At 44.1% G+C, this 22024-nt stretch overlaps 1 protein-coding gene across 2 annotated transcripts in view; it reads left to right on the plus strand.

The window, feature by feature from the left end:
• The first annotated feature begins 811 nt into the window (after positions 1 to 811).
• The window catches only part of LIMCH1 (LIM and calponin homology domains 1), a 181361-nt gene continuing 160148 nt past the window's right edge, over positions 812 to 22024 (plus strand). For both annotated transcript variants that reach the window (XM_080373762.1, XM_080373763.1), the window contains exon 1: positions 812 to 1042. In XM_080373762.1, coding sequence (XP_080229888.1) covers positions 947 to 1042 — 96 coding nt within the window. In that variant the 5' untranslated portion in view covers positions 812 to 946. The remainder of the gene's footprint in view (positions 1043 to 22024) is intronic.

The raw sequence follows: 22024 nt of genomic DNA on the forward strand, positions 1-22024 counted from the left end.
AAGTTAGGCGCGCAAGTCTCTGCAGGATGAGTTTGTTTTCTTCCTCCGCAAGAGGAGGATAAAGGGACGCGCGTCCCCGCGCGGTACCTGTTAAGCACACCTTGATGCTGTGCTTCTGAGGGAAGAAACGCGCTGCCAGGCGCCGTGCTGGCACCCACACGTTTTTGCAAGGCCGCTCTCAGCCCTCGGCAGGACGAGGAGATGTGCTGAGCCGCCAGAGGCACCTGCCGGCGCTCCGCTCCCGCGGCAGCAGCCCCCGGCCCCTGGGTGGGTGGGTGAGGGTCTGGGCGAGGGGGCACAGCCTCGTCCCGCCGCGGGGGGCCGGAGGCTCTCAGGTGCTTCATGCAGCAGCAACATTAATTAATCAGGTGTTTAATACAACAGCAGCGACCGGTAGCTCGCCACGTGTAAGGGCGGCTCGGAGCCCTCCAGCAGCTGCGAGGTGGGGGGGATCGGCTGCCCGCCCCCCAAGCCGGGGGTGCCTTGCTATCGCGTCGCCTCCCGTTCCCCACCCCCACCCCCCCCCGCACCCCAGTGGCGGCGCCGCCTGCGATGCGGTGCTCGCGGCGGGGGGGCGGCGGCGCGGGCATTTGCATGGGCTGAAGGCAAAGCGGCTTCGCCCGTCTGTTTTATTTTTAGCTGGCAGCTCAGGGCAGCGCAGCTCGGCTCCGCTCCGCCGGCGGGGCGGGCGGGGCGGCAGGCGAGGGAGGACCGAGCCGGCAGGGCGGGCGGACGGGCACCGGCAGAGAGGTTACCGCAGGCGAGCCGCAGCCAGCCGGGCTGCAGAGCGCCGCCGCCCCCGGCCCCCGCCCCGGCGGCTGCGAGGCAGGGAGAGGCCGGCAGCGGCCTCCGCCGTCCCCCCGCCGCGGCCGCGGCTCACCTCGGGCTGGCGGCTCGGTGCCTGGCTGCTCCCCCGCCGCATCCGCGGCGCGCCGGGGCCCTGCAGATGGCCAGTCCCGGGCTGGAGCTGGGGGAGGTCCAGCCTCCTCCCGACGCCCCCCAGCCGGAGCTGGCCTTCACCGAGGCTCAGAAGTGGATCGAGGTAAGACCGCTTACTGCGGTAGCCGGCGGGGTGGCAGGGGTGCGGGCGCCTGGCGCTGGCCCCCATCGGGGACATGCCGCAGGACGACCCGGTGTCCTTGCCCCCCGCCTCCCGGGGATCGCAGGCATTTTATTCCACGCCGAGCTCCGTCCCGGCACCCCCCGCCCCTTCGCTTTGCTCGCTGCGGGGAAGCAGCCGGGGCCGCCCGAACTGGGGCTCAGCCCCTGCGCAGCCTGCGCGCCTTTTGGTGGGCCTTGCCCCCCCCCCCCCGCGCATCTCTGCCAAACTTAATCTCTTAATCGCATTTCCCCTCCCCGCCCGCGGGGTCGGGATGAACAGGGCGGCGGTAAACAAGACCCGCGCAGGTGCGCGGAGCCGCGGAGAGGGAGCGTCCCCCCGCGGGGTTCCCCACCGCAGCGCCGGGCGCGCCTCCCCCGCCCCGGCCCGCGGGTGGCGGCCGCGCAGGTAGCGCTCCGCAGTGCGCGGAGGGGCGGGCCGGGGGCGCCAGCACCGGCGGGGGCAGCGCGTCCGGCGGGGGACCCCCCGCAGCCCCCTCCGCCGCCTCCTCGCCCGGCCCAAGAGGGGCTCCGGGCTCGCTCCTCCGGCAGGGCCGGGGCGCAGCTCTGCCCGTGGTGCGCGCTGGCCCCGAAGCACGAAGACGGGCAGGTGGCGCGTGAAATTTAATAGTTAAATATTTTGGCACGTAACAATAGAGGCACTTTAAATAGCTCTTCGTCTGATTGCCGGTACGGAACACGCTTGAAGGTGGTGGTATAAACCCAGATGCCAGGGTAGCAGCTCCCTTCAGCTGTGAGCTTTGAATTTAATCTGTAGCTTTTAGTAAGCCTCAGTGGATTCTGTTTTCCGACAGTGGTTAGGCAAATTGTTGTTAAAATCGTTGTGACTTTAAGATTCCCTGAAGCCCTGGAATTTCAGGCTGTAATGGTTCACTCCAGCATCAGCCAGAAAGGTAGTGCTGTGTCAGACTTCAGGGAATTGGCACTGACACAGTAAGCTGGCTGGTGTGGGACCAGAGGAACAATGAGGAACGTGAAAAGAAGGGCTTTTGTGTCAAGGAAAGGTGAGTATGCAGCCTAGAAGAGGAAAGGTGAAGAGTGTTTAAACACTGGTTGTCTTGGGAAGATGAATACGGTGGTTTCTATACAGCCCTCTTTTTAATAGAGGAGCAAGAGAGAAGAGGCACGTGATTCCATCGTACGTATGGCACATAAAACGCCTTGTGACCGTGAGTTCTGCTGACTGCTAATGAAGCCAAGACCTCAACAGAAAAAATTAATCTCCATAGGTAGCAATCACTCCAGGCATGATAATAATTAAGGGTCTGTAAGTCTTCCTGTATAAGAGCAGGAACTTGTGGGTCAGGCAGAAGCTTCCTTCTTGGGCAGTTTATTCCACAGTTCACTGTGACAGGAGGTTTCATGCCTGTTCTCATGCGGCCCAGGGCCTGGTGAGCAGAGCAGAAGGGCTCCTAATTCCTTGTGTCCTCCATGCAGGCCCAGGGGGTCCGTGTGTACAGAGAAAGCTGTCTATAACTTCTTGTGCTTCCCTCACTTTTTTTAATCTGCTTGATGCATGAATGACAAAGCTGTAATGGGCTGTTACTGTTGCCACCATCCTCTTGCCTGAGGGAGTGTGTCAGGAGCCTGGAGCATTGCCATGGCTGTGGTGCAAGGCAAGCATCTGCCTTTCCAGCAATGCCGAGTTGATGCTCCCAATAAGAGAAAGGAGGAAGAAGCTTCCAGTGAAGTAAAGGTGGCTTAATTTGCCTAACACATTATATTTCCTTGCTCTGGAGCATGAGGATTATTATCTCTTCCAAAAATCTGCTCACTGTTCAGAATTTGGGTGATTTGGATGACTGAATTAGGCAGAACTTGACACATTAGTCCAAAGTTATTGAAAAGCAATGTCAATCTGAAAAATACATAAAAACTAAAAAATGAGGAATATTACAGGTATCAATGTTCTGTGTGCCAAGCCCTATTGATCTGGGTGAAAACTAGAAAATGGGGGTCACACTGTGTCTGACTACTAAGCCCATCTGCTTCACCTGGCTCTGTAATTGTCTCTCACCAGTTTATTCTTTGGCTTAGAGGTGTTAGCAAATGTCCAGTGTGCTCTGTCTTCCAGCTCGCTTCTGACCATTTAAAATGACACCTCTCAAACGAAAATAAAAAATTCCATTGTGGTTGCAATCAGGGCTGGCGGACCTCCCTAATATGGAGAAGACAGGCTAGTGAGGATGTTAGCAGTGTGAGACAGCTTAAAACCTGTCTTAGGCTGTAAAATAGTGCCATGGAAGGAAATTAAAGCAGAAATGGACAGATTGAAAACTCTGGGCTTGCTGTGCATTTTTATTCTTAACGATTAAGTTGTGTGACTTGCTATTTGGATTCTCATCTGGTTTAAATCCTCATGTGAATGCTGTCACTATTGTATAGCGCTGACAGGAATCCACCCTGTGGTCTGCAGTGCATTTCTCCCCTGGTGGGGCTGGAAATGGAGGCTGTCCTATTTGTACAGATGGGGAAGCTAAGACATGAAGTGGTGAATGTCTAGATCTGCAAGGATTGAGGTGCTTCCCTTCCTCTGCTCCAGAGGTCTTAGGGGTCTTGTCTTTAATCCTTGGGTCTGTGACCTTTCACCAGAGCAGGTCTTCTGAGTGCCAGAAGTCTTCCTTTTCAGCTGACAGCATTTCTTTAATCTGGACCCCGAAGGACAGGGGAGTCTTAAATTGCACTGAAATTTGGGTGGATCCTCATAATCTCGTCTCTCCTTTTATCCGTAATCCTCCTCTTGTCTCTCCTGGGAGCTCTGAACCAGTAGTGTTAAGGTGTTCACCTGAGCAGGGAAAAGGGCCAGAGCTCTGATTCTTACTGCTGAGGCTGCTTATATATTTAACAATTTGTGTTTTCTAAGAGAGTATTTCAAGTGGTGATGGAATTGGTGTCATCTGTGTGTTACAGAAGGTGGGGGTTTTGAATTGGGTGAACTTTCCACTTTGATTGCCAGTCACTTTGGGTAGGAAACTGGAGTTCAGCCTTGCTTAATTTTGCGTAAATACCAACCATGCATCCCTCTGTGTAACAGCAAACCAGTCCTGTTTCTTTTTAGTTTAGCTTGGCATGTGCTGCTTAAGTGAAGAATGCCCTCTGAATGATAAAATGAACCATATTAGTAGCACTCAGAGGAATTAAAATAAAGGCACCAAATGAAAAAACCCGTGAGTGAGCTACGTCAATCTGCATTATTAAAGGTGTGGTATCTCATTTCAATTAATGCATCTCAGTTTCACTGAAAGAATACATCAGCCTTGTAAAGTCTGGTAGGTTACTACAGCAAAATAACAGATCTAATTTAATCTAATGGCCTGTAATCTTAAAATGTCAAGGTTTCCTGTATGTGTGTTTAAACTAGAATAACTGGTGGTTGAAAGAACATCTGTATAAACAGAGTTATTCTTGCTGTAAAGATTCATAAGAGAGTAATACAGTAATAAAGTTGCATTTAATACCAGTGTAACTCCTATGGGTATTGTTATCTCCTCATCACACTGCCTAGCCTTGCCTCATTAATATGCTCTCCATTGTTGAGACTTGGTTCAATTAGGGATGGCTTTTCCATAGACTTATATTCCTTACACACTTTGCCAGCTGATAAGAATGCTTCCTTTACAGTGGTATGGTAATAATAAACAAGTCATATTTTTCAGTCCCCTATGGTCAGTGCTTGACTATGCTGTTCCCTCTAGATGTGTGTAGGCTAAACCTTGTCAACTTCTAATAAGTCTGGTACTTTTCTCCTGTATATGTTCCCCTTGAGAATTCTCTTAAGGAGAAATTTGCCAGTCGGAGGGTTTTTTTGAGTGTTGATGAGTAATATTCTTTTTTTCCTTCTAGCAGAACACTTACCTGTGCTCAACTTCCATATTGAAGGTGGCAGTTTTAAGTTTGTATCAGTGGTGCTGCTTCTAGGAGAAGCCATGGTGTATTCCTTAGTGCTTCTGGATGTGTTGCATCCTACAGCAGAATAGGCATACCACAGCTGCACCACCATCTCTGTGAAAGAGCGTGAGAGGCATAAAACCAGGGAAATGAGTCAGGCAGGTAAACATCGGGACCGTCTTGTGCCAGGAGCCTGGAAACAAGGTTTCTTCAGGGTGTCTCTAATTCCTGTGGATGAAGTGCAAGAGCTGAGGCTTACGGCTCCTGTTGCAAAAATGTAATTTAAAAGGAGGTGAAGGTAGTTCATTGACAAAATCTTTTTTTACTTAGTGAAGGGACTTGTTCAGAGTATCTGTGTAGGGACCTGGAACTCGGGTAATATACAGGTTTGTTTATGTGACCTTCAAAATGTGGTGTGGCATTTGAGGAACATCAGGGATGAAATTCTTTTGATGAAAAGTATTGGGTAAGCTAACTGATTCACTGAGTATACCAGTAACCTGCGTCCCACAGGAGTGTTTCTGTTTCCAAATATGTGTAGACCTCTACTCTTCCTTTGCTGTGAAGCTGATTTTAAGATCCTTGAATAGAGATTCTAGTTCCTTTGAACGTTGATACGGTTCCTAGAATGGTGGTGCCCCTGGCCAGACTGGGACCTTCGGCTGCAGTCTTGCCATTATTTGGATAGGAATGGATCAAATCCAACAAACACTTTCTCCAGCAAGCAGTTCCAGAGCAGCCAGTCCCACTGCCTTGTGAGAGTATTTGAATATAACCATTTAAGTATAGAACGATGCACCAAGCTTTAGGACTGTGGTTTTATTAATTAAGTATTGTAGGAAATTGTTGAATGAGTCTCCAAGCCGTGCCTACAATTTTTTCAGTGTTTAGCCTTTCTTTCATTTTTTTCCCCTCTTTTTCTTCCACTGGAAGAGTCTTACCTTTATACATTACAGATGTATTGGAGGGAATGAATTTATTAAAGTGAGCAAATATATTCTCAGACCAGAATAAACCTACGCAAATGGATTAGACAAGTTGCCTGATTTGTAGACAACCTAAAGTTAGGCCAGATGTGTCTATAAGGCAACCGTGAAGAGTCTAAAGGTGTGTGGTCCTAGATCTACGTGAATGCAGAATAACTTTACTGTTGTTATAGTGTCTGGACTTGGAGAGGAATTCTTCACTGCTATCTGCATCTTGTCCTGGGCAGCATTCAGGGATTGCATAGAGGGCAGTTGGGATGCTCATCATTCTGGCTAAGTTAGTCATTCAGTGGAATGAAAACTAAATTGATTTAAAGGGCGTAGAAGAATCTGCCCAAAGTTTCTGACCCTGTCAGGCTACTACCTTCTAGAAATTTTTTCCTTTTCCAGTGGCCTGGCAGCTGACCTCCTGTCCTGTATACATGGACCCAGTTCCCTTATGAGATGCATTTAAGCCATGTTACAAGTAGCACTTGGCACAGGGGTGAGGATAATCAGAAGAATAATACTATTGATAAAAGGCTAATGTCAGGAAATGCAGGACCGAGCTGTTAAATGTCTGAAAACTGAATTAATTTCTCCTTCGAGTACTAAAATCTTAAAATAGGTAAAAGATCTGCCCGTAACACCAGAGTCTGGAATGCTGTTATGCAATAGGTGGTGAAGGTCAGTTAACGCAGCTATGTAACCTCATTGCACTTGTTCCACTAGTGTTAATGACGTGGGGTTTTGGTTACCTTTTTATTTTTTTTAAAGGCAAATATTGGTCCTCTAGAAAGAAAGGTGGAATCTTTCCCAAGTATGGAGGATAAACAGCAGGTTGATCAGCAGAATTGTTTTCTAGCTTGTAAAATGTGTTTGCTGATCTGCAAAGTGTTGTTTCATGACAGGTTATAAAAACTGCGTTATGTTTTGTTTGGAAAATCTACCAGTCTAGAAGCTTTTTGTCCATGGGTGAATACTTCGTTACACTGGTTCTCTGCAAACATCCCCACAAGAACAGTTTTGGAACGATGTTACTGAAGAAGCAGGATTTGTAGGGGTGAAAGTGCTGTTTAAAAGGGCAGCTGCACAGGGGGAAAGTATGAGTGTTTTGGCATGTGGGCCCTGAAGATGTAAGCTTTCTCTCCTCCTTCCAATATATCATTTGAAGAAGAAAGTGCTCTGTTTCCTTGCCCCTTCAGTCCCTTAGATAGCAAATGACTACAACAGCTACTGTGTGGGGCTTAGTTGCTGTCTGGGGTTAAACCATGACAGGCACTAATAACATAAGGTCAAAATTGATAGCTGAAACTTCTCCCAGCTGTGCTGATTGCTGCCTCAGGTGAAAGGGTGGCAGAACGCCTCCTCAAGACAGCCTTGTAAGAATGTGAAGAACTATAATGTGCCTCAGCTTAAAATGAACGAAACCTCTGCCTGTCACTGCCTTTTATAAGTGGCATAACTGTGCTCCCTGTCCCTGGGACAGGGTGGGGAGTGGCCGCTGGGGCAGCGGCTCTACTGGGAAGGGCCTGGGAAGCCTGGTGGGACCCCAGGCTCGGAGGAGCCTGCAGTGTCCTCCTGGCAGCAGGGGCGGTTAGCCCTTCGTGGTTGTTCTGGAGCTGGCAGATTGGTGGAAGCAGTAGTTCACTTTTGCTGGGCGCTTGCTAGGCCACACCTGAAATACTGCACCCAGCTTTGGGGCCCAGAGTGCGGGAGGGACGTCGGCAAGCTGGGGGAGCTGAGCAGGGTCCCCAGGCTGGCTGGGGCTGGAGGACTTGCCCTGAGAGGGAAGGTGTTGGAGCTGGGCTGCTTCAGGAGAGGTGGCTTTGTGCAGGGACATGGCAGCAGCCCCCTAGTACCTGCGGGCAGGTTCTTGAGGAAGCAGGCAGGCACTTCGCAGAGGTACATGACAGGAGGGTGAGATACTTGTCGTAAACTAAAATAGGGAGGGTTGTGACTTGGCAGAGGGAAAAGTTGCCTCACCAGGAGGCCAGTCCAGCATTGGTGCAGGTTGCCCAGAGAGGCTGGGAGCTCGCCATCCCTGGAATGTTTCACTCCTGGCTGGACAAAGTTGGAAGCGGCCTGGTCGAACCTGGGAGCTGCCCTTGCAGGGAGCCGGAGGTGGGACTCGAGGCCCTCCGAGGCCCCTGCCGACTCCATCACCCTGTGCATCTATCGCTTGTTGGCAAGGGGTGAGTGAACATCACTTGATTTTATTTTCAGTGCTACTTTGGTTGCTTGTATTATTGTAGTGCTTAGGAGCCTGTTTACGTGAACAAGGTCCTTCTTGATACAAAAGCAAAACCCCTATGACTTACGGCAGGCATTTTCAGGGTATGCTACTGAGTTTCCTTTGTAGAAACTCCTCGGGGCAGTGCAAAATGTGTTTGGTATCCAATATAACTATTTTCACTAAGCCTGTTTTATTTTAGAAAACTAAACACAACTGATTTCCTTGGCTTGGTGGGATTTTTTTGTTATTTAATTCATTGTGCACTGCTATAGTAGACCAATAAGGAACTGAAATTATTTTCCCTTCCTTTTCAGATCTTGAAAAGATGATGTGCAGGCTAAATTCTTGAGAATTTAGATGCTAAATCCTTAAGAAGTTTTTTATTTGTGACATTAGTTGGTTGTAAGAGTCCTCTACCTTGATAGTCACTCTGCAAGTTCTAGTATAACTTGCTACTGTTAGCTAGGGGTTTTTTTTTGTGTATATGTATAATGATTATTGCTAGTAATTTTTATCTGAGCAGAATGGCTTGCTTAACAACAGAGTTAATAGCAGAACTTGCATCTGATGTTAATGACTTAAAATATTCTAGTGACCTCTTGGTGAGGAGAGGAGAGCATATGGTTCATTTGCCCTTTTGAAGAGGAGACACATTTTGCTGGTTTCTGCTGTTCTGAGGTCTTATGCCTAGTATCAAAAACGGCTTGATTTTCAAATCAACTTTGACAAGCTTAGATTTTGAAAAATAATACTGCTGTGGCTTTTTGGCTCTGGTGTTATTGTCAGTGATTCACAGAGCACTTCACAGGCTAGGGAGCAGCATGGTGGAGGCAGGGCAAGCAATTCTTTAATTCTGCTTTGTGCGGCTGAATGAGTAAGGTAAGGGGGAAATGATCTTCATTAATCTCTCCTTTGCAGGGTTTTCTCCGTGATCCTGGTTGATGCTGGAAATAAGACAGGGATTTTTGTACTATGTGATCCCACAGTGAGTTTCAGGAACAGCATGAAAGGAAAAACTCTCCATGATGTCTTTTCCCTATACTGTTCCAACCTCCAAAATCTCCCTATCTTCATCTGAAGAATCCCAGCCCTCTCGTTATCTACAAGCTGTAGAGAAAGTGGCTGCACATACTCTATGTAATGCAAAAAACCCAAAGTCCTCATCCTGAGACTGTAAATACATTTCCTATTTTTTCCTTTCCCGTAGGCAGTGGTAGACCTCAGTACAGTATTGCAATTGTGAGCGATCAATTCTCTGGCTGGATTACAGTGTCATTGAAAAGATCAATTAGGCTGTTACCTGCCTTGTATTTCTCAGTTCATACATTTCTGTGATTCAGGTTTTTCTTGCCAACAGTGGGGAGCTGAAATCTGTAAAACGCAAGTTCCCAAAATTTTTTTTAGATCTGATACATTCAGCAAAACTTCAGGAAAAGGGCTTTAATATACGGTATTAATAATGCGTGACACCACTGCGTCATGTCAAGTACCTGACACAGGATGGGACTCTTGGAAGGAGAGGTGAACTGAAGATGGAGAAAAGTGGATCTTCTAGTATTGGAACTTTCCCGTTCCAGAGCAGGAGAAAAAAAAACACCTGCAAGTGACCTTTCCACTAAAACCAGAAGGCCAAGAAGCTCAGGTGAATTTGTACTTCAGGAGCAGGCCACAGACTGGCACAAAGAGTTGTAACCTTTGCTCTGGCTTAAGAAGCGCAGTCTTGCTTTTACATAAGCAGAGGCTGATGCCCATAAATAGCTGATTTCAAGTGGGAGCAGAATAGTTACATGGCTACAGAGGACAGGGGGTTGAGGTTAAAAAATCTCTTTGTGGTTCTTTGCAAGTGCTGTTTTCCATGCAATGCACAGGTTACATTGTGCTGGTGTATCACAGCAGAAGACACTGGCCCTGGTGGAATTTAGAGGTCTTGCTATGATCTCTTAAAACAAATGTAACCCCCAAATCCATACCTATCACTTTAGTCCTCAATTGCCTATAAATATTCTAGGAAATTATGGAACTCATAATGATTTAATTTCTTGAATATCAGTGGTGCATGTTTTATACCTGATACAGGTGTATTGGACAGTCCCTTCCTGTTCCCCCCAAATGGACTCTGAAAATCCTTCATCCAAATGTCTACTAATCTAGAAAATTCTTAAAAATTTTTCTCCAGTCTGCTGTCAGAGAAAGGAAGTTTGAATGTCTGAGGAAAAGCACTAATATTCCCCCTCTCCTATTTTGTTTTGCGTCATTCCTTGTTTTAAGTATTATTAACTGCTTGCCTTTGTTAACAGCTTGTCTTGTATCCCTCCCCCCTGTTTAAAAAAGGAGCCATGGTGTGTTAGCTAGAGTGCTATTTGGTGGTGGGCATTTTCCAGCTGGTTTGGGGAAGGGGAGGGTGGAACGAAGAGACAGAAGTGACCACCTCACCTCTGTCAGACTGGTGTGGGTAGGGGTTGCCCACTGTGCCAAGGCGTTTGGTGTTGAATCCCTTGGCTTTGTTTCTGTGACTGTTGTGATTCATTTCAGTGGGCTAACTCACATATATTGTTGCAACAAAAACAACTCTGGAAATTTTCTTTTAGTCCAGAAGCATAGCTGTAGGTATGCAATCTAAATGGGGGGGGGGGGGGGGGGGGAACAGCAACTACAGAAGTGTGTTTTCTGTTTGTAATTTTCTTGATTCTGATAAGTTGTTTTTTAAAGTTGTGGTTTGGAAAAAGAAAGTCCTGATTTGGGATCATGCATGTGTGGTGTCTGTCTTCTGCCAGTGTTTGGATCAATTAAAGGCAGACAAGAAAATAAACTGTTTTCACAGAAGAAATTATGCTGGCAAGAAAAAGGAGGTGTCAGAATCACCGAGTCATAAAGGTGACTCTCGCCTGAGTTGAAAGAAATTGTATCAAAGTTTAGCCTAACATCCTACCCCTCCCAAAACCAATTTTTATTTCGACAAGGGAGCCTTCAGTTTTGGAATAACATGAAAAAACATCATAAATCAACAAAGTTCAAGCGACTCAAATAATCCTTTATTAGAAACAGCTTGCCTCCTCTGAAGAGAAGCAAAAGCACCCTCTAAACATTTTAATTATGAACATGCAGTTTTCAGTCTTGCGGCGGCCTTATTTTCTCCTTCCCTGAGGTCACTGCTGCTCTGCCAGTGTTGCTCCTCTGCTAGGAGTGATGATTCGGTCAAGGTAGGTACCTGTGCCCACTGGAGGTATGGGCTGCAGGCAGTGTTATGCTGTTCTCTCAGGATGGCCCAGGCATGTGGCCACTTCTGAGGGTAGAGGTGGTGGCTGTTGCATGGTGGTTCTAGCACAGGCGGCCGTTGCGTTGCAGTTCCTGGCATCCAGAGCCTCTTAGATTGGCACAGCACAGCTGAGGGGTTAGATACTCCCTGTGAGGAGAATGAGCATAAAGGGAACAGGGTGTTAAAAATAAAGCTGGTGAAGCAGCAAAGTAATTTTACCTCCCTCGCTTATCTTTCGATGATTATTTCCTCAGGGGAAGCAGTCCTCAGTTAGATTTGCAGACGTTTACTTGGTATGGGTAGTCTTCAAAGACACACATCAAACTGGATTTATTCCAGTCTCATGTATGAAGGATGCACTGCAGTTGGTGGAAGAGGCTTCTTGGAGTATCCTAAACAAAAAGATCTGTGTTTTCATTTAAAAATGTATCTCAAATGCTTTGCTACTTCATTCCTTTCCCTCATTTTGCTTCTTGTTAGTAGCTTCAGGGGAGAAAGTAAGCAAAGCTGTTGTAGATAGCTGTGGGATAAATTAATGATAATTCACAGGGCTAGCTCTGAGGTGACATTCCAGTAAGATTTAATAGAAAACTTTTCTACCAGTGCTTGTGGGATTTTATCCATTAATTTCCATTTGTTGTAGTTTGCTAGTAGTGTCTCTGATGTAGCACTGCTGAATAATAGCTTTAATTCTTTCCTTTTTTTTTTTTTTAATTTTTTTTTTTGGATTTCAACCAGTACTTTTAAGTGAATATTCTGGTTATAGGCAGATCTGATTATTTGTGGTTTTTCCACCCCTGTCAATATTTGTTAGTTTTTCAGTGCAGTGCTTAATTCTGCAGTGCCATACTGGCTTTTCTTTTTCATTTTAGAATTGTGTGGAGAAAACTTGCATTTCAGCTTCCCACATTAAGGGCCTTGAAATCAATAGATCAAAGCCAGAGCAGGCTTCTTGGAAGTGGTGCAATCTCAAACTGTGTTGAAAGCTTTTGTTTTCTGCCTCTTTCCTGTCTTTTGGTATCTCCCAAGAGAAGGAAGTAAGGGGGAATCTCTGTATAGGGAAAGGGGAGTATCCCGTTGCTGTATGCTTGGGGTACAGGGCTATGTGACTAGGAGGAGTTGACTTCCAGAAGTAGCAACGGGTGGCAGCCTTTGTACAGGATGGGGAGCTCCAGTATGAAGCATCAAAGTGTCAGTTTCCCATGGCTTGAACTGGGCTCCAGTACACCCAGGAAATTGGTGCTGTTGGAAAACGTGCTGGTGTAGAAAGAGCTGTCAGTGTTAGTTATAGGCAGTGAATATTTTTCCAGTGCATGCAACCTCAGCCAAGCTGAAGTTTTCTTTTAGGATTGAGAAGGAAGAGATGGGCATCTTATATGCAAAAAAAAGTACGGAGAGAGCAAAACATAAGTTCCTGTTTCTGTGTTTGGTGGGGAGGGAGAGTGCTTTAGACTTAGAACTGCAAGGGCATGCAGGGTGTGAGTAGTTGCTGGAGGAGATCTGATAGAGTCAACACAGCTGAGATGCCTGTGCATGTCAAAATCTCTTGTTGGTACTCTCTGTTGAGGAAAAGCTTTAATTTTTTCAACAAAAATCAGTTTAGAAAAATGTCTCTTCTACAATGTAGAAAGGGGAAAAGGTTGCTCCAAATGTGTACAGTCATTTTTCATGTTGTCTGGAGGGGTATCATAGCAGATTTCCTTAGGACAACAGCATGAGACAAAAGGAGCTGCTGTCTGGTAGTTCCCTCACACCCAGTTGCATTTATGGATTGCTATGAAAGTGTCTTTTAAACGAGTGAGGTCAAAGCTGTGTGTGTTGGCCTGCTCCTTGGAGCTCTGATTTTTCCCTGCCAGAAGTCTAATGAGGCTGTTGGAGGGAAAGAGCACCTTTGGGAATTTCTAGAGTGTGGTAATGATACAGCTCTTTCACTCCCAGTGCAGTGACAGATTATTTGGACTAATACAAGTAGGATAATTACAACTTTGTTCTTGCTAATAAAGCAGGATGCGTCTTTCTTGTTTATCAACAGCCCATGTGACTTCACATCTGACTTTTGACTGGAGGACTCTGGACTATTTACTTGCTGTTTGTGTGGGCAAGGTTGGGGGATTTTGTTGTCTGTAAATGACTGCTCAGTAATCTGTCTGTTGATGCAGAGCAGTATATAGGTGGCAAAAGCCACTGGCTTGATTGATCTGTCACACAGATGCTGCCAGCTGTCTGCATCCTATAGGTCCTAAGTGCTTTAAATATCTTTATGTAGGATAATGGTTATCACAAGCTCCTTTTAATAATTTTGTGTAATTGGTCATCCATCCTCCTTGTATCTTTGTATTCTGGTGCCTATAGCTTCAAAGTGTTTTTTTTTTCCCTGAACTTGTAGAGAAAAAAAAAAAGGTTTAGGAAGTTTAGTTGTGAGAAGGGAAGACATGGGGAGGAACAAAGTCTGGATAAAGAGCTTCAAGAGAATGCATTCTGTAACAGGTGCTTCAGAGAATATAAACTGGATCAGGCATATCTAATCCACTGTAAAATCTTTTTTTCCTCTGGAGAGTCCTGGTTGGAGTGAGGACTTCAGACCTGATCATGTTGCAGGGAAGATGCATCTCTTTCTACCGGAAATATATGGTAGCAATCCTGACTAGAGTAAGCCGCTTAGCGGAGCTCAATAGACCTTCTCTGGTACATCGCTTCTGTGAAGTTGTTTCTTCAACAGTTCTTCTGTGCAAGGATTTAGTATTCCTTTCCAGCTCAGTGGAAAGTGAGAAGCACCGAGTACAGGCAGGTACTGATTTCCCAGATCTTCTCTCTGGAAGAGTCTTGGACTCAACTCTTAAATTAATTCCAGAGTTATGCTGCTCTGTTTCTGAAGAGAACAGTTTCTGCTTTCCTTTGCTGCTTCTGTCCTCCTCCTTCATAAGCCTAACTTTTAAGGTAGAAGATGGTGGTGGCAGATTTTAAACTGTGGTGTCAGCTCCTGCTCTTTGCTTTGAGGTTGTGCTGAACATACTGCTTTCCAGCTTTAGGCAGTTGTTCCTCCAGTCAACTTGAACAGCATTTCATCCTGATAGCTGTTTTGCTGACATTATTCCCAGTTAGTTATTCATTGGGATTAAGGGCTTTCTGCAGCCAGAACTCTTTGCAGGGAGTGTGCTGTCATTTGGCAGGCCCATCAAACCAGTAATTCTACAGTGCTTAAAATTTTTAATTTGCCCTGCATCCTTCATATTTGGAGTTCCAGCTTATTTGCCCTGTGGGCAAATAAGACTTATAATAAATATTAATAAGACTTATCATAAATACTCTTCTTTTTCTATCTTTTCCCCTTTCCTGCAATATTTTCAAACCAAAACCTTAACAGCCAGACTTTGCTCAGCTTTGTTTGTTCTTGAGGTGTCACGGATACCATGTGTGTGCTTAAGGCTCTGTATACAACTGTTCTTGAACACTTAGTGAAGTCCATAAGCAACAAGAAGGTCAGTCTTAGCATGTGTTTGTGTTCTTCACTCCTGGGAGATGATTACTTTAGTTTCCACATTTGGTCACATAGGTAGAATGGTCCTGGGAAGAGTTCTTGTAATGGTGGTGATGATGGCACTCGTGCTTGTGCCTTCTGCCAGTGCTGATGGCACAGGTAGCGTCCCTCCAATCTGATGTCCTGCTTTCTTGTGGAGGTGGCAACAGGCAGTTCTTGCCAGCACCGTTGGGCTGGGTGTAGCTAGACGAGAGTACTTTGTGGTTTTGGGACACTTGGTGCTTGAATGGCCCGTTCCTCTCAATTCTCTGTTGTTTGGTAGTCACCTGAAAGTAACTTGTGTCATGTTTGGGAGCTCCTGTTTTAAGCTAATGTGCAAGCATTCCTCCTGTAATTAAAATAATCAGTTCTATTTTGAATCTGCAGCTTAGTTTGTCCTGGCACTGGTCCCAGCTTGATGGAGAAACTTTGTTTCCTTGTGCAGGTTGTTTTGCTTGGGATAAGCAGGTAAAAGGAAGGACTGTGGGGTGTGTGCTCTTGTAGCATCTGTTTCTCACTGGCCTTGGATCTCTTGCCTGATGAAGAGAATGTTAAGCATATGTATTGGTCTCTCATGGTCTGCGTCTGCCTTTAGCTCTAGTGACACCTATTCACATGTGTCTATAATGTTTGGTGCAGTTCTAGAAAGAATTGTGATAACCTCTTCATTTTTTTCATAACCAATACCTTTGCCTAGGCTCATCAATTTGTTCTGATTTATTCTGCTGCCAGAGTGCAGTGAATGAATTTGATATACTTCCGGTGAGCAGTTCTCGTGTGAGCTAAGTATGGGTGCAAAAGGAGAAAAACAAAGGTGGTTTTCATTATTAGAAAGAACAAAGCCATGAATAAAAGGGCAAAAGAACTGATGTCCCTTTCAACAGGAGATAAATTTCCAACACTCTGTTCAGCTGATGTGTGTTGTATTTTTAGACATAACTGACTTTGGTTTAAGACACTATTAATTTCAAATACCAGCCCATTTTATATTTGGAAAAGCAGGTGTGTGTTCATGAGTATGATCTGACACAACAGAATTCTGTCTCTGGAAGAACAGAATAATGTATCCTATTTAAATTATTTTTAAAAAGTTTTTTAAATTTATTTTTAAACATGTCACATGTCTGTAATCAAATGGTTAATCTTGAAACTGCAGACTATAAAACCTGACTTGCTTACTTAAATGTCATCAGCAGAAAGACATACTTGGTAACTACTGAGAAATAGATACTTTTTTTTTTTAAATGGGAGACTCAATTTATATGTCCAGTTTTCTCTCAAAGATGAAGATTTTTAAATCCCATGCCTTCTGTTTGTACTGTCTTGTACTTGCCTATCCCAAGGATAGATGTAGAACTACATTGCAGACCAAGCAGATGATCCAGCTAAGCTTGGTGGAAGTGGGAGTGGAATGTGGCTTTCTGGGCCTTTGTTTTTTGCCATTAAAATAAAAACTGCCAGCCCTGCCCTACAAACCCAAAGCCCGTCAGTGCCCAAAAGCTCACCAGCTTGCTTCTATTTTCATTTTTATAAAGTAGCCTATACAGATTCCTATGTAGTACTTCTATTACCAGTATTGCTTGGAGTTTGACAGCCTTTGAAAGTGGTCCAGGCTGGAGTCAAATTTGTAGCTCAAGGTGACCTCTTTATTTAGTCCCTGATTGGGAGAATTCGTACGTGTGTGTCTTAAAAGACCATATTTTGTGTATTTCTGTCATTGGTGATGGCATCTAATTTCCTTATTCAGTCTAGATGTCTACTAGTTTTGTTCTCTAGCACTCTGATTTTAGGGTACGTTTTGTAACTTTAGATGAAATGACTCCTCCTGATTTCTGTGTGGTTGTTGTTACCATAAGATTATATACTTAAATTTTTACAGGAGACTTGTAATTTTGCCTTAAAATGTTAGCATGCTAAGAGTAACTTGGCCTTAGTCAGTTTGCTGTCTTTTGTTGTGGCTTTAAGTTAGGGTAGCAGAAGTAAATTCCATAAGCCAAATGGGAAAAGAAATTATTTGCATTTCAGTACGTTGATGATTATTTTTAAAAATCTATTATGATTGCTTCTAATACCATAGAGATTGGTTGGTATAATATCGCAGAAAGCTGAGGAAGGCTCAGTGTATTCCTTTAAGAATACCTGATTCACTACACCAATAGAGCTTTCATGTATACAGTACAAGAAAATCTAGCTTCACACCCTCATAAGCAGCAGAGCTTATAAGAAGACAGGTGAGTGCTAATACAAATGATGGTTCCCTGTATATATATGTAGGATATCTCTGGGCTAATGCTGGAGTTCTAGCATCCACTAAAGCTCGGCCAAGCTGTCTGACTTCAGGACAGCACAAGAAAGCTTCTTCCATTGGACTTAATGTTTTTCCCCTTATTATTTTTCATTTGAGTATATCCTTTGACTGTTCACTCTTTTGGCACTTTATCTCCTGGCCTGTGCTTGCAGCATTTGTTAGACTGAATTGAATGTACAAAACTTAAAAATGTTAAATTACCAAAAGGTGTGCTGTATTCTCTCTTTACTTACACAGTATCCAGCTTCCTAGAACCTAATCTCACTAAAGACTGCTAGATGCAAGTGAAGTAATTATTCAGAAAATTCTTATATGTGTTTCTGTCTTCTGTCTTGGAGAACGTGATGAAATTTGCAAGGTCAGGCCTGCTAACATAATACAATAGTGTTGTATTTGCAAGCTCAATTCTCCTTCATGGGCATGCATATTAAATACATGGTCACTGCTGTGTTTCTTCTGAGTATCTCTTTAGTGTGCAGATTGAATAGCGCAGCTCTTAATGAACAGCTATTCAGTGTTTCACTTTCTCCTTACTGTTCAACATGCAGTCCTGTGCCATGTTTATTATGTGCTATTCAAACCAAATCCCAAGGACAGAATTACTTTCTCAGACTTTTGTGGTGCTCATCACTAAAGTGTCTTTGCAAAAAAGTTCTTTGCAAACATGATTCTTATTTCATGCCATCAGAGTAAGTACCAGGACTGTGGTACGGAGAAAATAGATTCAAGGCTATATGCTAATTTGAGACTTTCAAGGCCTTGTATTCTTTGCCATGTACTTAGCATTCTGTAGCATTATAGAGGCGCAGCTATGGCGCGCTTCCATGCACTGGGATGCCAGGCACTCATAGCAAATGAGCAACGTGTGACTAGTAATCAGCTATCAAAAGCCTGATATAAATGACTTGACTAGTAACACAACTGAGTACAGTGGCACAAGCCAAGAGAGTATTCAAATCTTAGAGCAAGCCATATAGTTGGCTGAAATATAAGGTCATCTTTTCAACTCCCTGCAATTCTTTCCTACTTCTGCTGCCTACGTGCAAATTATACAGGCAAGGAAACATAATTGTCCTTGCCTGAACTGTTTCTCTCTAAGGCTTTCAATCTTAGTCTCTTGTGATGTGAGTGACCTAATGAATTTTTCTTGTTTTAATACCAGTTCTTTGTTCTTTATCATTCTCAGGCAGTTTCCTTTTCTCCTGTCTTCTCGCTGCCGTTGCTCTCATACCTCCCTGGGCTGTCTGCTTTGAAGTTGGCACCAACCTAAGTGAGAGAGCAGCGTGGGTGCTGTTGAATCGCAAGGTTTGGCATTGTGTGCCACCTTTCACTTGTTCTAGGAGGCAAGAAAGAGGGCTGAAATGCCCTTAGCCAGACAGCTTTTTTTATCTTACCAGGATACAGTCCTAGTGACATTTCCTTGCTAATAGATAATAAACTGCTGTAATTATTAGTACTCTTCTGACTAGCAGTGAAGACCTTCTGTGTTCACCTGCCTAGATGAAGCTGATTGGAAACCTTTTCCAGCTGGAATATAACAGTTTTTTTCATGCTTATAATCACTTTTTGGAAATAATATCTCATGATGAATTAGGAGTCCATACATTAGGAGTTTTGAAATGACCTGTGGTAGGAGAGAGGGCTGGGCAGGCTAGTTGGTAACATCTGTCCTGTTGTGTGGAGTCATCTGTTCCTTGGTATTCAGGTTGTCTGAATTCTTTGGCTGAAATTCAGCATGTGAAGGTTAATAGATCAAAATTTGTCTGTTGTGAAGACTGTGGAAGCTTACTCTGTCAGTTTGTCTTGGTAGTAGATCTGCTTGCTATCACGATGCTATTCTAAATATGCTTTATGTTAATAACATCTTCACTAACTCCTGTAATTAGAATGAAAAGTCAAACTGAAATTATTCATTTAATACCCATAACACTCATTATTATCATACAACGGTATTTGTTTGGAATTCTCTAAAAATCTAGAATGTCTTGTGGTAGTTTTGAAGTAGGGATCTATTTTTTAGATTAAAAAAAATCTACAAATTTCACTTTCCTCTTTTGAACAAACTACAAGGTATAAAAACTGCCTAAGGCTGTTAGGTAAATTTAAGAAGAATAGATGCCTGTCATTTTTTTGTAATGGTTAAAGAATTTCTCTGTAATAAAGGAAATTTCTCTGTGATGAAGGATCCATAATTTTACTTCATGATCTTTAAGGTCCCTTCTAACCCAAATCATTCTATGATCCTTGGTAACTGGTAAATCAATTCAGTGTTTTGGAAATAGGACGACTTAGAGTCTAACCAGAATATCTGGTGACACCCATGGTACACCAGTGTTTTGAACTTAGTGTGGTAAATGTTCACAGGTAGTGGGCATTTGATGCAATAAAGGATCTGTACAGGAATGTTATGCAAGACGTAGGATATTCTAAACAAGTATAGTTTGCTTTTTTACTTTGCTGTCCCCGTAGGCCTTTGGGCCTGTATGAGTCCTGTCACAACCTAGAACATCCATTGCAGTTGTAGGGACAGCACTGTCTCAACATATAACCCTTCAGTTGTAAAATACACCAACTATTTTTGAGGCAAATTGTTGATAAGATCAGGTTCTGCTAGCTGGTGATTCTTTGTGATGCTGGGAGGCTTAAAGAGAAGGTGCACACAGGCATATCAACCATGCATTTAAAGTGATGTTACGTTTCCCTGTAGCTAATTCTTGGAAGGCTCTGGGGACAGTAGAATGATAATATCACATCCAGGTAGAAGGGAAATTTCTGGTTCATCTCAGAGAATCTTTTGTGCCTTGGAGATCCTTCGGTTTCGAAAAATTTCAAGTTATTTCCAAAGTACATGGTGACCCTTTAAATGTTACTACAGAAGCTTGGGTTTTGTGTCTGGTTTTGTGCTGCAACTGTAATGTGAACTGGCTTATCTCAAATAAAAGCTTCAGGGAATTGGAAAACTATATATTTAAGTTGAGTTAAGTTTTAGGATGCCATTGTAAGCCTTCTATTACCGCTTTCATAAGATAAGCGTTGCTCAGAAAGGAAACATTATCTGTCTGGCTTTGAAGCATGAGGTCTACAGCATATGAGTCTCTTTTGGTGTGTTGGCCTGAGATCGTCTCTCGGAACAATAGCTGCACTATGACAGTGGGTAGAAGTAGGAGATAGGCTCCCAAATGGGGACACAGGTAAGCAGAATAAAAGTTTTGGCTGGAACCCTGGGAAAATGCTTGCAGCTAGTGTCTCTTGTGGAAGAGAGGAGAAATTTGAGATTTTAGCACAAGGTAGCTTTGTGCAGGTTTCTGTTGATGGCAAAGAGAATGTGGAAAGTTGCATGGCAGACACTTGATAACCAGGCACCAAGAAAAATACCTTTTTATGTTAAATCCTGTAGGTCCAGGTGGTTTCTGAAAAACTTAGAATACACCCTTTTTCCCAAAGTAGCTGACCTTGACGTAAGGGGAGGAGCTGGCAGAATGAAGCTGCCCGAAAGGATTTTTGAATGCTGGCATGTGCCTGTTGCACTTACTTGATCTAGACGTTACGTCGTGCAGGCTCTAGAAAAAGTCCCAAATACTGCAAGGAAGGTAGTTGTATCCTGCTGGCAAGAGTGTGGTCAGCATATCTGGGGCTTGTTTATTTTTCTCATTCTTTCATATGTGTGAGCTCCATCAGTTTCCTGATTTCCTCTGAAAATCATTCGCTTCTGTAAATGGTGGAAGAAGGGGGCCAGCTAACTACTCTGGGCTTTCTTGGGTGCTCTTGCAGAAAGCCTTACAGAAGACAGGCACAATGTACCAGTCTTCATCTAGTTACCCTAAAATTTGAGAGTTGAGGTTATGGGCAGTAGGATATGTTGTTGTAGGCTCATCAATAGCTTTTTTCCTGTGATTTCTCTGACTGGGGTTTCACAGCATTTGCCTGAAAGTGTTATGACTCTAAGTCCTTTGTGGTTTTGTTTAATGTGGTATTAAAACAACATCAAGTACGTTGAGTAAAAGGCTGAGCTTTATTGATATCTCCTACTGTATGGCCATTCAGTTCACCCATTAGATATTACAGAGGACTCAATTTCTGAAGACAAATATAGAATAGGGAGGAAATAAACAAGCAGGCAAATGAAGAAAAGACTTGCAAAGTAACTCTTGGTGACACATTTGAATAAATTTGATTCAGGACATAGTCGGATCTTGCTACCTCTTCGAGAGCTTGATGTTTTTTCTTCTAGTACCTAAGTAAATATAGTGAAGTAAATTCTAAAGCTAGAATTCTTCTTAATTGGTTTTGTCAAAAAGTAGATTATTGGCTCACATTAATTAAATAGCCGAGCTTTATGTAAACTGTTTGCTTGGCATATTAATTTTTGACTGGGGAAAGGTTGTAAAAGCTTCAACTAACTTTTATTCCATCTAGCTATATATGCAATGTTGAATGTGTGTAGGTACAGGACACCTGACCTTTTCATCCCTCCCTCTTAGATTCAGGTAAGAGACCAAGGTTACAGGAGGAGGTGGAGGCAGCTCATGCCACCTGCTCTAGGCTGGCCCTCGGCTCTAGCCAAAAGACCACCCATCTCTCTGAGGGCTGACCTCAGAGCTGGACTTTGCTACGAGGTGGGGCTAAGCACAGCATTCTTTTCCATTGTGCTTGGCTAGTATGCTGGGAAATAGCTTGTTTGTGGATTTTCTTTTTTAATTGTGAGGATTTAACTCTCTGTAGCCCAGGTCTGCTC

Source organism: Falco punctatus, assembly GCF_963210335.1.
Source record: "Falco punctatus genome assembly, chromosome: 1".
Lineage (NCBI taxonomy): Eukaryota > Metazoa > Chordata > Aves > Falconiformes > Falconidae > Falco > Falco punctatus.